This window comes from Choloepus didactylus, chromosome 7 (genome assembly GCF_015220235.1).
Source record: "Choloepus didactylus isolate mChoDid1 chromosome 7, mChoDid1.pri, whole genome shotgun sequence".
In the NCBI taxonomy this organism is placed as follows: Eukaryota; Metazoa; Chordata; class Mammalia; order Pilosa; family Megalonychidae; genus Choloepus; species Choloepus didactylus.
The window spans coordinates 80,573,963-80,589,551 of record NC_051313.1 but is presented as its reverse complement, the minus strand read 5'-3'; the positions used below and the strand labels follow the sequence as shown (position 1 = coordinate 80,589,551).

The following is a 15,589-nucleotide window of genomic DNA, read 5'->3' as shown; positions in this document are numbered from 1 at the left end:
CAGGTACAGTCCATCGAGTCCAAACTGGACTGCCTACTAGACATCTATCAACAGGTCCTCCGGAAAGGCTCTGCCTCAGCCCTCACTTTGGCTTCTTTCCAGATCCCACCTTTTGAATGTGAACAGACATCTGACTATCAAAGCCCCGTGGATAGCAAAGACCTGTCCACTTCGGCACAAAACAGTGGCTGCTTATCCAGATCAGCTAGTGCCAACATCTCGCGAGGCCTGCAGTTTATTCTGACGCCAAATGAGTTCAGCACTCAGACTTTCTACGCGCTTAGCCCCACTATGCACAGTCAAGCAACACAGGTGCCAATGAGTCAAAGCGATGGCTCCACATTGGCGGCCACCAACAACATTGCAAACCATATAAATGTGGCACCCAAGCCAGCAGCCCCAACAACTTTACAGATCCCACCTCCTCTCCCAGCCATCAAACATCTGCCCAGGCCAGAGACCCTGCAGTCAAACCCCGCAGGCTTACAGGAAAGTATTTCTGATGTCACCACCTGCCTTGTTGCCTCCAAGGAAAATGTTCAGGTTGCACAATCAATTCTGACCAAGGACCATTCCCTGAGGAAAAGCTTTGACATGGGAGGAGAAACTCTATTATCTGTGCGCCCCATGTTGCCGAAGGACTTGGGCAAATCTTTGTCTGTACAAAACCTGATCAGGTCAACAGAGGAACTGAGTATACAGCTTTCAGGGAGTGAGTCAAGTGGCTCCAGAGGCAGCCAAGATTTCTACCCCAAATGGAGGGAATCCAAATTGTTTATAACTGATGAAGAGGTAGGCCCTGAAGAGACAGAGACAGACACTTTTGATGCTATGCCACCACCTGCCAAGGAAGCTGCTTTTGCATCAGAATCTCTAAGGACTGGAAGATCACGATCATCTCAGAGCATTTGTAAGGCGGGAGAAAGTACAGATGCCCTCAGCTTGCCTCATGTCAAACTGAAATAGGTTCTTCATTTCTTTCTAGGCATAGCAATTCCTTTAGCCATACATACATGTCATTGCATGAACTATTTTGAAAGCCCTTCTAAAAAGTCAAAATTGCAAAAAATCAGGAAGAACATATGAAAGGCAGTTTATAAGCCTGTTAATTTTCATTGCATGAAAATGCATGTTTAGGGATGGTTGAAACTCCAAGGTACATCAGCATTAACCCATTCATTTAGTTACGTACCTTGAGTTAAAAATTCTGAGAAACCGAACACTGCCAATGCTATGGAGTGTTTATGAATGCCAAGATTCGGTCATTTAGAAGATTTAACACTATGTTTTGAAATTATGGAAGTAAACACCTTCAAATTTCAGGCATTTCTGCTTCGTGATTAAATACAAAATACATTTCAAAATTAGGTGGTAATGTATATTTAAACACAATGGCTACCAACAGCTGCTAGCAAGGTATCAAGTACAACAGAATTCGGGAATAATAGAAATGGATGCTTATTTCAAGATATATTTGCCAATCCATTCCTATTCAGTCATTTTATTATTAATGTAATTTGAATGTCAATTTGTGTGCTTTTGGTGATTTAGCGCTGTGGCAAGCAATTTTGCACATCATTTTCATGTTGTTCTTTATGATAAGAATGTTCAATTAGAAAATGTGCAAATAACAAAATTCAGGGCCAGGGGGGCAAATAAACTATTTGACATATCTGACTTTGTGGAGACATATTCCGTGATGGCTGGATCAACTTTGTAAGTGGTCAGCTGCTACACAAACCGATGAACCACTGACAGGTAGAACAGCCAGTGTGACTGGGCTCATCTCTCTGCAGTGGCACCAACCCCAGACTTGCTGATGCTGCCCATGTAAAGGGGAAGTGTGAGACACTAGTCTCGGTAAGCTCACATAGAGGCAGGATGTTGGGGAATGGGACATTTGAGTGGGGACTGAAATGGGAAAAGGCTTGAAAAGAATCCAAGAAACAACACTGGGAAGTACGCGAAGTTAAAGAAAATGACTTCCTTCTCAAAGAGCAATGAGAGGGAGAGAAACAAACCAAATAAAGAAACTAGGTTTTTTTTTTTTTTAAATGAGTATTGCTAGGAAATTCAACTACCTAAAACACCCCCTATTCTCATATATAAACAGAATTTTGAAAGGTATTTTTAATATGCCCCAAATGTCTTTTGCTATTATGTATTGCATTTTCCATATGAAAGGCTAAAACGGATTTTCTTTACTTTTCATACTATAGTGAATATTTCCTATTTTCCTCAAGAATGTTGCCCCAAAGCTGAAATCACTGGTTCATTTGCCTCCTATAAGCATTCATAAGTCAGGTAACACTGGCAGGGTCTGCAAATCAAAATATTTAATATAGCAGGGCACCAAAAAAAAACTAGGGAAAACAGAATGAAAATTGTATTTACCAGAAAGCAAGGAGTGCTGCTAACTGCTTGTCGGAAACCAATATAGCTATATCAGACCACCAGAACTTCAGCCAAAGTAATGGCATTCAAAGGCAAAGAGAAAAGAGATCATCTCAATTCATCCAAACTCCAGCCATAGGAGGACTCCAAGAAGAAACGTTTCCTTGGCAGACATTAGTGCTGCCTCGAAAAACACTTCAACAGCCAGGGAGAATGGAGCAGGGATAAACTGTCCAAAGAAGGAAGGAGGCCCTGAAATCCAAATCTTTTCCATCATTGACTCGCCCCCTACTTTTCTTCTTCAGTAACTACTTTATTGATTTTCTGCCACAATTTTGCTTCTGAACTTCACCAGGCCTTAACCAGCCTCCATTCCCAAGTAAAACCACTTCTCCATTCTACCAAAATGTGCTTCTTAACCTTTTAACCTCCTTGCCCCTTTTGATAAACACTGAAATTTTAAAAGCTTCCTTTCCTCACCCTACCTGGATTCTAACACACTCTCCTGGAATGTGTCATTCAGAATCTTCTTGGCTGCTGGAGAGACACAGGAGATAAAATCTAAATTTTACACTCCAGTTAAAAAGATTTCTTCAAGCTTTTAAAACAATGATTTTCATTTTCCAAGTATATCATTTTAGTAAATTATTAAACACAATTCTTTATCTACCCATATCTCTACTCACTCTGAAGTGAGATACACCCTCCCAAGGAGGTTGCATACATAAACACACACACTAAAACCAGATATCTGCCATGCACTGAGCAGGCTCTTTTGAAATATTAATGGAGGATGAGGAGGTACCTTTCGGGTAGCACTGACTCTTGGATGGGTCAAACCCCACTGGCAGCAGGAATTCTGAATGTATTAGGGACCCCTCCTTAGGCCTCAGTAGACTTCACACACAGTACAATTCATCTAGCAAGCTGAGGACTAAAGATTCAGAAAAAACCTAAACACATCACTGCAGTCTTAATCATAGCAAAATGTGATAAACCATGTTGTGAAAAACTTTAATATATTGAAGCCATGACCATTTTGTGTCTTATCTTTCTCTAGCACAGAAATTCTTGGATATTAAGAGGTAGTTGTATTGTGTGCAAACTGAGGGTTCTGTCTACGTGTTACCGTCTATGGAGATGAGAAGGGTCTCCTGTTTACACTTGGCAAAATCCTGTCAGTCAATCCCAAATGGTTGTCTTGAAGCACAATTTAGTTGATCACTGAGTAGCCATATGCTTTCTCAGTTCAAGTTTGTCTGCCTTCTTCAATATGTAGGGTTGATGAAGCTAATGTTTAATTGAAAAATCCATTGTATGAGGTTAACTAAAAAAAAAAAATGCTATATCTAATCTAAATGTTTGCATTTTGTTCAACTGAATCAGTATCTATAGATTGCAAGTTTTGTTTAAAGGAAGCCACTTTACTAAGTTTTTAAGTCTATCTCCTGTTCTAAGGTGCCTTTCTCACCTCCCATTGACTCAGTGAATCTGAAAATTCTTCATTTGCAAGTAAAACAAGCTTGAGAGGGGAGGAAATCGGGCACAAAGTGACTAATTCTCATGTCCATTTGTAAAGCAAAGCTATAAGGAATGCTGAAACCTGGGCAATTAAATTAAGGGATCACATAATTCAATCAAACTGAGAAAATATAATTAACATCTCCCCAGAAGTTGATTTTTTTTTTTTTGTCTTAGAAGACCTGGTTGTGTTTTTGTAAGAGAAATTTAATATAATTATATGCATTTAAGTGAGCAGTTATAAAAGTCATGTATGACAATGCAATTGTCCATTTCCTGAAAACAAATGAATCAGGATTATATCCATTTCAAGCTACCATTAAAATGTAATTTCCTTTGCTCTCTTTTACTGGGATTATTTGTTTTAAAGTAAAACATTAAAAAGATGTCTATAAACAGCTAGTGTGGCTATTTTTATCTGGAACTAACTGTTTATTTCTGAACTGATTGGTCCAAGTCAACCAAACTGACTGTATACAGATTTGGGTCTGAAATATAAAAATTATCTTTTTTTTGCAGCATTGCTGAAGAAATCATTGGAAATCTGGGTAGTGGAAGGATTTGCAAATAATTAAGGCTATCATAAGAGATTAATTCAATATTGATCATAACTCATCCCAGCTCATGTGAAGTTTGTGTTAAATATAATAAAAGCATTTGCTAAACAAGTGATAAAAAGTGCTGTGCCCCTGGCTACCATTTTTAGCCTCTACCCAGCTCTGCCTTACCAGGGGAGGACTTCTCCGAAAGAAATCTTTTCCCCATCTTTCCTAAAAAAATCCCATTCCTTCCACAGCACCAGAAAATTGTGCTGTGTCCATGACTAATTCTAGTGGAATTATTTAAAGGAAGGTCAGAATATTAGAACTCTGGAGTACAGAGCAACAAAGCCCAAACAGGCATTTAAGAGGAGGGGAAGAATGAGGAAGTGTTATCCCAGTGGGAGAAGGGTGATATCAGTCAAAAGTGTTGAGGTCTCTGCCTGATGCACTCAAATGACCAATTCCTGAGACACCTGGGTTTCAAAGACAGACAGTTGATTGTCAAGCACGAAGCAGATCAGACAGCCTATTGACAGAAAAATCTGTCTCCCCAAACTGCAGTAACTGATAGTTTTATAGTATCAAAAGATAGGCAGGTTTTAGGATAAGGAGTACAATGACTCTAATGTAATTTGTAGGTGATCTAATTATTGTTCATGCACAGATAGATTACATGCTTAGCCAAGACAGTTTAGGAATTGGGATGGGTTAGTTCTGGGCTGACAAGTTCCTTCATTAATAAACTTTAGGGGGTGTCTTTAGACTCTAAAGCTGAAAAACAGGATTAAGGGGTACAAATGAGGGCAAGTCACAAGGGTTTTATAGTCACATGTTAAAGACTATACAGTTAAACAATCGTTATCAAAGATCAAGGCAGCTGGGTTACAGTATAGTAATTTCAGGTATTTCCCTCTGGATGTTCTAATAGAAAGTAAAAAAGAAATATCTATATAATGATTCAATAATCATAATCTTTGCTAAATCCTAACTTCTCAGTTACAAGGGGGCTTCCTACCACGGTTCTAATGAGATCAAACAGGTATCTAATATTTGCCTCATCTGTCAACTTTTAAAGATGAGTGAAAATAAAAATGCTTACTTGACCAACTTATAAACTGCTTCCAAAACACTTTTGGAACCTCCCCAACCCCATTTAAAAGCCAATAATAAATATATGTACAACAATTATGCTGCCCTAACCATTGATAACCTTGAATGGGCAACTTTAATGAGCCAGCTTTCAACTCTTCAAGATTCTGAAACAATAAAAACTGTTTAAGAAAATTCAAAATTTTCACTAATTTCAACAAGACTTCTAAAGAGCACAGTTTTCAGATACATTATGTGTAAACTATAGATTTATGTAGCACACTGGAGATCAAACACCACTTGATGCCACACACCATTTTGATTACATTTAATAGGCAATTGGGTATGCACCAGCAAATTGTGCTGTGTCCATGACTAATTCTAGTGGAATTATTTAAAGGAATAAAGAGCAACAGAGCCACAAGTGTGGAACATAAATCCTTTCTGCCTTTTGATTAGACTAACACAGGTCAAATGCTCTTTCCTAGATCAGTACCAGTTACCATGGATATGTACATCCTGATGGGCTTTGACAAGTCAGATTCACCTGTTAGAAGGCAAAGAATCAATGCGGCACGGGGACCACATTATCCACCTAAGGTAGTCATCTTTTATGGATGAGATAGCCAAGGAACAGAGAATTAGTAACTTGCCTAAAATCATAAAGCTATGTTAGAGTGGTAGAGGAAGGATTCAAATGCATGTAGTTTCACTTATACATTACATTATTACGTTATTTTTCCTGAGCTGTGCCCATGCAGAAATATTTTGTGTCAGGAATATAGAAATCAGGATTACAGCCTTGAGAAAACAGAATGTTAAGTTGATAATTCCTGGGTTTGAAAATGAATTAAGGGAGAAACTCCTTTTGCAAGTATCTTTTACCAAAAAAAAAAAAAGTTAGTTTTATTCTACAAGCCTTTAGTCTTTAAATTATGTTAGCCTCATCAAAAGGTCTTACAATGGGTTTAAACCCACAAAAATGGGTTAGGTTTAAGAACATTTTTCTGAGGTACAGATACCTTCAAACCATCACAAAGGCCTTGAACCATTTTCTGACCCCATTTGCACTCCCCAACTCTATCTTCCCTCCCTACTTGCCTGCATTTTAAGGTCCAGGAGGATTCTGGGGCTCCTGGAAAGATCCCCTCTTTTCTGGAAGCTCCTGTTTTTTACTCAACCGAGAGCAACCTGACCAGACTCTCTTTCTGAGAGAAGCAGGGCTTGAAAAAGCAGTCTCTCCTGGGCTCCTTCACTGAACAGGGGCTTCCATGGCTGCATCCCCAGACCTTAGTGACCGCTTGCCCAGGAGTACCACCTGGGATGCATAAGCTCTTCCAAAAGAAAGAGGGCAACACTCGCATAGCACATTAAAATCTCTTATTTTATTGTTATCTCTGCCGGTAAAATACTTTCTCACATTTAGAAGACCTCCCCCACCCCCATCCCCAGACGCGAGCCCAGAAGGCCTGAGACAGAATTGGAAGGCACGAATCCAAACTTCCCTTGATGTCCTTCACATCTTCTCCAAGGAAGGCTGTCAAGATTTTCCTTCCCCTTCTTGACCATGTAGTAATAAAGATCAGTCCTTTATTACCCATCCAAGGATTCTAGAAGAACCAACCGAATGGCAGAAGGGAGAACCCCCCAAGAGAGAGGTTCCCACAGATCCTGGCCGCCAATGCTATGTCTCCAAAGTCCATCTGCAGGTCGGGGAAGACGCCCAGGTCTTCCTCCGTCAGGGGCTGGCTCCGGACAAGTCGCAGCATTTGGAGGCCTGCAGAGAAGAGGGTACACAGCTGGCAAAAAGGGACCCCCAAGACTGCCCCAGGACAAGCCAGGACCCCAAAGAGTGCTCTGCAAGGTGGGGGTGGGGATGGGAGTGCACAATCCACACCTCCCTGCTACCTCCCTGTCCGTTTTGCGACAGGTCGTCAAAATGCCTCTGGCTCAGGCGCCTCCCTCAGCAGAGAGCTCCCGAGCTCCTGGGAGTACCGAGATGCCACGCAACTCAGCCCAGGACCCGCCATTAAGCCCTCAACCCACAGCTCAGCCACGGACACCTACCTTGGGCCTGACGATGATAGTCCTGGCTCTCCACATTCCGGACCATCTGCATCAACCACCGCCTTGCCTTGGGCGGCCCGACTAAGGTGACGCGTGTCTGGCCAGTGGCAGTGAACCACCCTTCCAGCTGAATGAGGGTGCAGCTGTTTACCTCGATGAGGTGGAGGTCAGCATCCGAGAGGCCTGTGCACACAAGAGGTGAGAGGAGGGACGTGCATAAACCCTGAGCATCTCTGGGTAGTGGAGAAGGGAGGCTCCGGGGAATAAGGACCTGGGACAAACAGGGTGCAAGGCTGGAAAGTAAGAGAGAGGCAGGGGGAGAGGGCATGGGCAAGGACACCCACCGAAGATGCGTTCCTCCTGGTCCTCTTCCATGTAAAATACCAATGGAGCCTTAAAGTTTTCAGGCACAGTCCACCACGTCTTCTCTGTCGTTGCCATTTTGTGCACTGCTTCCACCTGAATAAGAATAGGGGCAAATTCAAGCCCCAAACCCAGAGCAATCTACGTAAAAGGGACTTGGGAGAGCAAACAACAAAGAAACCATAGAGCCCCTTTATAGGAGGGAGATGTAGGGAATTTACTAAAGAGTTTGATTGTGCTGGGTGATTCTAAGTAGTGTTTAGGGAAGCAGAGTCCCGTTCTCCATAGTGGGACGTTTGATGATTATCTTGGCAATTTTTATCTAGGAGGTGGGGAGATTAATGTTGCCTTGATTGCAGTGTCCTTGTCTCTGTCTGGTCTCAAACACATTTACTGAGTGGCCTTTTCTATATCTTATTCTATCACAGTCACTGAGTGGTCTTGACTGATTAAATAATTTTGCAAGAGGTATTTATGCTTGGTAGCGAACAGTATAATCTACCTGTCAGCTTCTAAATGCAAGCACCTGGGTCTGTTTTTTTCACTTTCTCAGCCTTCCCTTTTGACCAGAGGCAGACAAGTCACCCCCCAGAACATTAATCTGTGGGATTCATATCAAACCATTGTCAGAATTCATTGATCAGAGGTGATTCAGAAAACACTGTGTGCATCTACACTACAGTTAGTCTTTCATGTTCCTTTCATTGTAAGATGAGCTGTTCAATCATCTGAAATGACAATAACTGCACAGTAGCATTTAAAATTGGACAGGATGCAATGGTCAACTGCAATGCAGGTAATTACCAAAAAAAAAAAAAAAAATGATTATTAGTCCTAATAATAGGCTAAAAAGGCAAGGACCTAGATTTCAAACACTGGCACAAAATCAAGTCCCAAAATGCATCTGAATCTTTTCTAGAGACCCAGTTAGTCTTCTCTTTTAACCTATCCACTATGTTATACCTGAGCAATAGTGATTTTTATAGGTGCCATATATAGTGCTTCCTATAAAATAAAGTTCTTCTTAACTAGCCAAAAGCAAACCACCAATTTAGTGTATTGCACCTCTAGAGCAAATGTAATACCATTTATGACATTTGCTAGGGGCAGAGACAAATTTTGGACCACTTTTCTAGTTGTATTATTCCTAATATTAGGATTGGAGTTCTCAGGGTTCATATGTACAGGGAGTAATTTACTCTCCCAGGAGCTCTCATGAATAGTCCATGCTTGCCTCATTCTGGATTATGAGTATAATTCTCAGAGAAACATAACTCCCTGTAGGAGTAGGTGTTTTAAATGTTAGAAATATTAGAAAGTCTCTAAAAGTTATTCCATATGCAGAAGGTAGGTTTGTGCAATAATCAGGTGAAAGCCTGAGGTCTACATAAAAAGTAGAACCTTAGAATTGCACACACTATATGGACAGTATAAGTATTATTTATCACAATGAAAACAGGACAATTATTTGTCCCTTTAGATGTAAAAATTCCTTAAGTGGAATGGCACATACAGTTAATATAGAATTTCTATATGACCCAGCAATTCAACTTCTAGGTATATCCCACAGAATTGAAAATAGGGACTGGAACAGATATTTATACACCAGTATATATAATATATTCACACATGCAATATTCACAATAGCCAAAAGGTGAGAGCAACCCAAGTGTCCATCAACAGATGAATGAATAAACAAAATGTGGTATACACAGATAGTGGAATACTACTCGGTTGCAAAAAGGAATGAAGTTCTGATACTTGCAACAATATGAATGAAACTTGAAGACATCAGTTTGAGTGAAATAAACCAGACACACAAGGACAAATGTTGTATGACTTCACTTACATGAAATACCCAGAATATGCAAATTCATAAAGACAAAAATAGATTATAGGTTACAAGGAAAGGGGGGAGGGAGGAGTTAATACTTAATGGGTACATAGTTTCTGTTTGGAGTGATGGAAGTGTTTTGGCAATGGATGATGGTGATGGTAGCACCACATTGTGAATGTAATTAATACCACTGAATTGTATACTTGAAAATGCTTAAAATGGGAAATATTACGTTGTATATATGTTACCAAAATAAAAAAAAAATTGTAAAAAAGAAACAGAGTCAGAAACAGTATGGAATGGAATATCTCATGCTAAATATGCACAATCTTTGTCAACCTCATATTTTAGAATAATAAAAAAGGCAAGGATTGCAAGTATAACATATGGAATAAGTCAACTTTTGTATTTAGCGTATTTGTGTGAGCATGAACACATGAGAAGGACAGGATCCCTAATGCTCTTGGGTTTATCTATCTGCTGATGGATGTGGATTTACAGCAAGGCAGCCACCTCAGAAACCAGAAATGTCAATATTTTTCTGATTGCAAAGACTTTTTAAAAACAGGAAAATATGTTAAACATGCATTCAGTTGAAATATAGTTTCTATCACATCTCATGTGAGATTCTGGGGGTTCCTTATACTTTGAGCAATCTGTGAGATTAGATAGCTTTAAATTTGTATGTTTCATTTAATATGCCTTCTCAGGTTACCAGGTCATTCAGGGAAGTCCACTTCTTACTCAGAATCTCTATCAGTCTGTCAATCTCTGGCTGAAAACAGAAAATTTCAACTCCTAGACGACTTCAAAATATAGAAAAAATAGAATCCTGTAGTGGTGATGGCAAGTAACTCTTAATACCAATTCAACCTCCGATGATTAATTTAGTCTAGTCATGATAATCCCATTCTCTTAGCCTTTGATTGGTTTAGGAGCTGGCAGATGTCCCAGTTTTGAAGTGAGGTAAAGCCTAAATGTGGCTTCTAAGATAGGTTGCATCACTTCTGTAAAGAGACACAAAACAAGAGCTAATCCCTCCTCTTCTGCTACTGCTGGTATAATTTTGGGAACAGCTACAACAATCTTGCTTCCAGCCTGAGGATGAAGCCCACCTAAAGTTGGAGGGAGGAATCACAGAGAAACTGAATCTGAGCCCTGACATACTAGACTTCCTCTTGTTGGCAATAATATTTTCTTGACATCCAACTTGACCAAGGTTTCCTGACTTGCAATGCAATGTATCCTATGTGATTTTGACTGATTGGGCTCACCAGTGTTCTGCTCTTGGGGGAAGGAAAATAAGCTAGAAATAACCAATACTTTATCACATCATATCTTAATGCAAAGTCCAAATTATTTCTTGATTATATTTCATTTATGAGCCATTTTCAAATAATATAATATTAAGGATCAGAGGAGCTATAACCAGAACTGTATATACAAGGATACTCTAATCCTATTGAGTATCGAAAAAAAAGGATCAATCCTCTTTATACATTAATTATCAAAAGCCCTTATAAAGTTAGAATCCCTTAACTATGCATCTTGCTGGCAAGAAACCCTATTAATGCAACAAATATGAGAAAGTATGCAGTGATATATCTATCACACCTGAGAAAATACCTGGGGGATAAGTCTAATAAGTGCACCTAAAATGAAAAATTCTTTCTCAATCACACTATACTTATTGTTTAATCAGAGAACCTAGAGTGGAAAAAAAATACTATAGGTAATCAATATGGAAAGCCAATTGTTGTTCTCTGACCTAAATATGTACCAGAAAAAAATCCTTTAAGTATAATCATGGGAAAGATTTTAGTCCCATCTCAATTTATTAGAGTCACTGAATATAGACTGGAGAAATGCTATATAAACATAATCAATGAGAAATGTTTCAGTGTCCTTTCATCCTATTGTAAACATGACAAAACTCACTTTTAATCAATTATAACTATATTGAAGCCATAGATTCAGATATTTAAGTCCCATAGAAGGATGCATTCAAAGAACCACATAGTTCAATGACAAACATTTTTAAATTAAGTTATATTCTTAAGTAATTAATTTGTTGGAAAATTTTTACAGATGTCAGATTTATTCAAACTAACTTAGCTTTTCTTGACGATTCAGAGAAATAGTCTATAAAAGACCAGGTAGTAAACACTTTAGGCTTTGTGTGTCCATGCAATCTCTGTCAAAAATGCTCAACACAGCTCTGAAAGCAGCCAAAGACAATACATAAATGAATGGATATGGCCCTGTTCTGATAAAGCTTTATTTATAAACACTGAAATTGAAGTAAGTATAATTTTCACATGTAATGCACTATTAGTCTTTTTATTTTTTTTTAATCATTTATAAATGTAAAATCTGACGTGCAAAGGGATTAGTCCTATCCAGGTATTAAATATTACAAGCCTTTAATAAATAAAAGTGTGTGTTTGTTGGTGCATAAATAGGAAGACATATCAATGGATTAAACAAAAATAAAAAATATACTCAAACATATATTTATATTTTGTATTTAATAAAGGAGGCATTTCAGATTGGTATGGTAAATTAGATTAAATCAGTGATTTTGGGATAACCAGGTAAGCCGTTAAAAAATCTATTTGAACCATACCTCACAACTTAAATCAAATTACATCCCAGGCAGATCAAATATTTGAATGTAAAAAATAAAGCCTAAACTATACCGGAAGAAGCCATAAGACAATATTTTATAGTCACAGAATGGGAAAGGCATTCCCAAGAATGAAACCTTCAAATTGAGGCCATTGTAATCTTCACGCCTTTAACTTCCATATCCACAAAGTGTTTCAGTAGTGATTATAAGGGAGTCCAATGTGATTTACAGAACAGGTCTAAATGATTTTGGCAAAGATCTAGGGAAAAACTAGGGTAGGGTCTGGACTAGGGAGAGGATGGTCAGTCCTTGACTCACTGTTTCATCTTCCTGTCGTTTACAAAGACAATTATCAATTTTTCCTCAATGGTCAAGATAATACGTAACACTAGAAAGCAGTCGAGCAATATTTTTTTTAGTGAATGAGTAAATGATTGCCATAGTTTATCTAATATTTCCTGTTAACATTTAAGTTTTTTCTATTTTAAACTATTATGCAAAAAATGCAGCTAGTTAAATATTTTGCATACCTTTTGGAACACCTCTTTATCTGTAGATACCAAAAAGTGAAATTAGAATGTCTAAAGCAATGGTTTTAACTGTAATCAATAATATTTAAAGATTCATTTTAATATTTTTAACTTGAATTCATACTGCCAAATTGCCCCCTAAGTAGTTATCCTGATTTACATTTTACCAAGAATATCCACTTGACCACAAAATTGGTATTTTCAAACTTTACTTTTGGTCAGTGTGGTGAAAAATGGCATCTCTTTGTTTTGTTTTGTTTGCTTTCAATCACTAGTGCACGCAAGTGTCATTTTTAGTTGGTCTGTCTTCCTTCATTCTTACTTCTTCATCTGTGTATTGCCTTTTTATACACTCACCCATTTTTCTGTGGGGTTATTTGTCTTATACATTATATTCTTTCACTGTCTATTCTGGATGTTAATCCTTTGTCCATTATATATGCTTTGTCCTTCTTTTAACTGTATTCATGGTACCTTGTTCCGACGCAATGTCCTGCCCTATGCCTTCACAATGTCTGCATGGAGATGGGAAAATAATGACTCTTCTACCCTCTCTTTTATACTCCCATTGAGAATGATCAAATCCAATTGATTCAAGGTTTAACCTCTCTTTCAGAGGCAACAAAGTGTGGTAATTAGAAGCATAGACTCCGGAGCCAGATTGCTTGTGTTCAAGCAAAATGTTTTGCCACTTACTGTGTAAACTTGGGCCCAATGCTTAACCTCTCTGAGCCTCACTTGCCTTTTTTGTAAAATAAGGGTGGTAACAATACACCCACTTTATAGGGTGTTGGTGAGGATTAGATAAGTTAATACATTTAAAGAGCTTAGAGCACTGGCTGGTACATAAATCCTATGTAATTGGTAATTCGTACTGCCCTATTCATCCGCTCCTCCTTTCCCCTTTCTCCTGTTATTCATTCTCCCTTTTTTCCTTACTGTACACTATGCCTTTACTTGAATATTGGACCTTAAACCGTTGGTTTGACACCAACATTTCTTTCATGACATTATTTTAAATGTCATCATAATTCAAGCATAGTGGTTTAGATTTTAAAAGTGTTAGGTCCCTTTTATTTTGCGATGTGTCAATAGAAACCCATGCTTCTGTTTCTTTCTTATTTTCTTTCTTATTTCAATTGTTTCTTCACCTCTTTGGATCTGTAAGATAGCCTTAGAATGAATTTAAAAAGAAATCTGCGAGGTCTAGATGAAGACCCACCAAATAGGATGCTTCCTACAGTAAAGTAACAGGAGCCGTAACTCAAACTGACTTAACCAATAAGGAAATTATCCCCAAAGCAGGAAGTCCAATTGAGGGCAGAATTCAGGACCGAGCATCTCAATGATGCCTTCGGAGAACCAGGCTTCTCCGCCCCATCACCGGGCTCATTGCGAGACCACATCGGGTCTGGTCGCCAAGATCGGCCTCGGCGGGCAGGAAAGAAGGAACTGAGGACGGCACGTGGAGGGCTTTTCCCCCGCCGCCCTCTAAGCGGGGTCTCGGCGGCGGTGGCGCCGCTCGCGTGCCACCCACCCGCCGGGCCCTTCACACCGGTACCGACTCACTCGGCGCACCCGGGCGGAAGTATCGGTGACCGCGCCGGAAACGCACGAGGACGGCGCGGGGAGCAGCCTCTGCCCTTCTCCGGCGTCTTACATGGGTGGTTTCGCAGAAGCGCGATTTCGGCGAAGGCCTCTGCCGGCGATCCTGGGCGGCCCACACCTGCGCGCCGCGGGTCCGGCCCCACCTGAGCCTGGGAAGCCGGATTGTCTGCTCGCGACCAGGGCCGCACGCGCCGAGGGAGGGGCCGGCGATGATGATCCTCAAGCCGAGCTGACAGAACCCCGCGGTGAGTGGCCTCCGGGCGGCGTCTTGTCCTGGGACCAGGCCCAGTCGCCGGCACCCTCACCCCCGCTCAGAGCTCTGTGGGGACTCCAAGACTCGGAAGTCGAGCCTCCAACGGGTCCGCGCCCCCCACTATGTCTCCTGCAGAGGGGGAGTGTAACCCATTCCGAAGGGTTAGTGATCCAAACCCCCACCTCCACCCCCCACCCCAGGGGGGCACTTGAAATACTTCACATTCCCAGTGAACAGCCTCTCACGCATCACACCACGGAGTATGTAGGGTCCTACCTACCGCAAATGCGGCTCCGGCTAGGGGAAAATACGTGTCCTCCAGCCTCTGCCATTCCTCCTTCTGGGCCCCATTTTATCCCTCTTGGTTTATAGTCTCAAACAGGAATTTGGAGAAAGGGGGAGTTGGGGAGGTGTAGTTGTCTTCGCTCCGCCGCCTCCCCCTTGCCCCCCCACCCGTCCTTGTCAGTATTGGAAAAGATACTTTTATTCAGCCCCTGGTGGTCAGTGAATTAGGAGTATTTACAAAAGGTCAGTACTACCGCCTCCAAGGCATGGGGCCCTGCAGCCGCTTCTAGTTTTGTGTCTTGTTCAGTGAGATAACTTGTAAGTGGGGAGGGCTCAAGATAGGTGCCAAGAGTGAGGGGACACAGGCATTTCCAAAAGTTCAAACTTCGGGGACTTTTCTAGTATTATTCTTTTCAACCTAGGGCTTCTGACTATGAGCCAGTCCAGACAAAAGCCTAATAGTCTTAAGCC

The 15,589-nt window shown here is 40.3% G+C and overlaps 2 protein-coding genes across 7 annotated transcripts in view; one reads left to right on the top strand and one right to left on the bottom strand.

Moving 5' to 3' along the window:
- The window catches only part of KCNQ5 (potassium voltage-gated channel subfamily Q member 5), a 596,680-nt gene extending 592,369 nt beyond the window's left edge, over nt 1-4,311 (top strand). For both annotated transcript variants that reach the window (XM_037844184.1, XM_037844185.1), the window contains one exon: nt 4-4,311. In XM_037844184.1, coding sequence (XP_037700112.1) covers nt 4-966 — 963 coding nt within the window. In that variant the 3' untranslated portion in view covers nt 967-4,311. The remainder of the gene's footprint in view (nt 1-3) is intronic.
- A 2,642-nt stretch (nt 4,312-6,953) lies between these two features.
- Nucleotides 6,954-15,226, bottom strand: KHDC1L (KH domain containing 1 like). 5 transcript variants are annotated; one of them, XM_037844187.1, is made up of 4 exons: nt 15,114-15,226; nt 7,958-8,072; nt 7,614-7,796; nt 6,954-7,323 (listed from the first exon to the last, which is right to left on the bottom strand). In XM_037844187.1, the coding sequence occupies exons 2-4, from the start codon at nt 8,052-8,054 to the stop codon at nt 7,157-7,159; spliced, it is 447 nt and encodes a 148-aa protein (XP_037700115.1). In that variant the 5' UTR covers nt 8,055-8,072; nt 15,114-15,226; the 3' UTR covers nt 6,954-7,156. The 5 variants fall into 5 exon arrangements, with proteins under 5 accessions (XP_037700115.1, XP_037700114.1, XP_037700117.1 ...); XM_037844186.1 differs by lacking the exon at nt 15,114-15,226 and adding an exon at nt 14,542-14,893; XM_037844189.1 differs by lacking the exon at nt 15,114-15,226 and adding an exon at nt 14,551-14,893.
- Nucleotides 15,227-15,589: the final 363 nt, after the last annotated feature.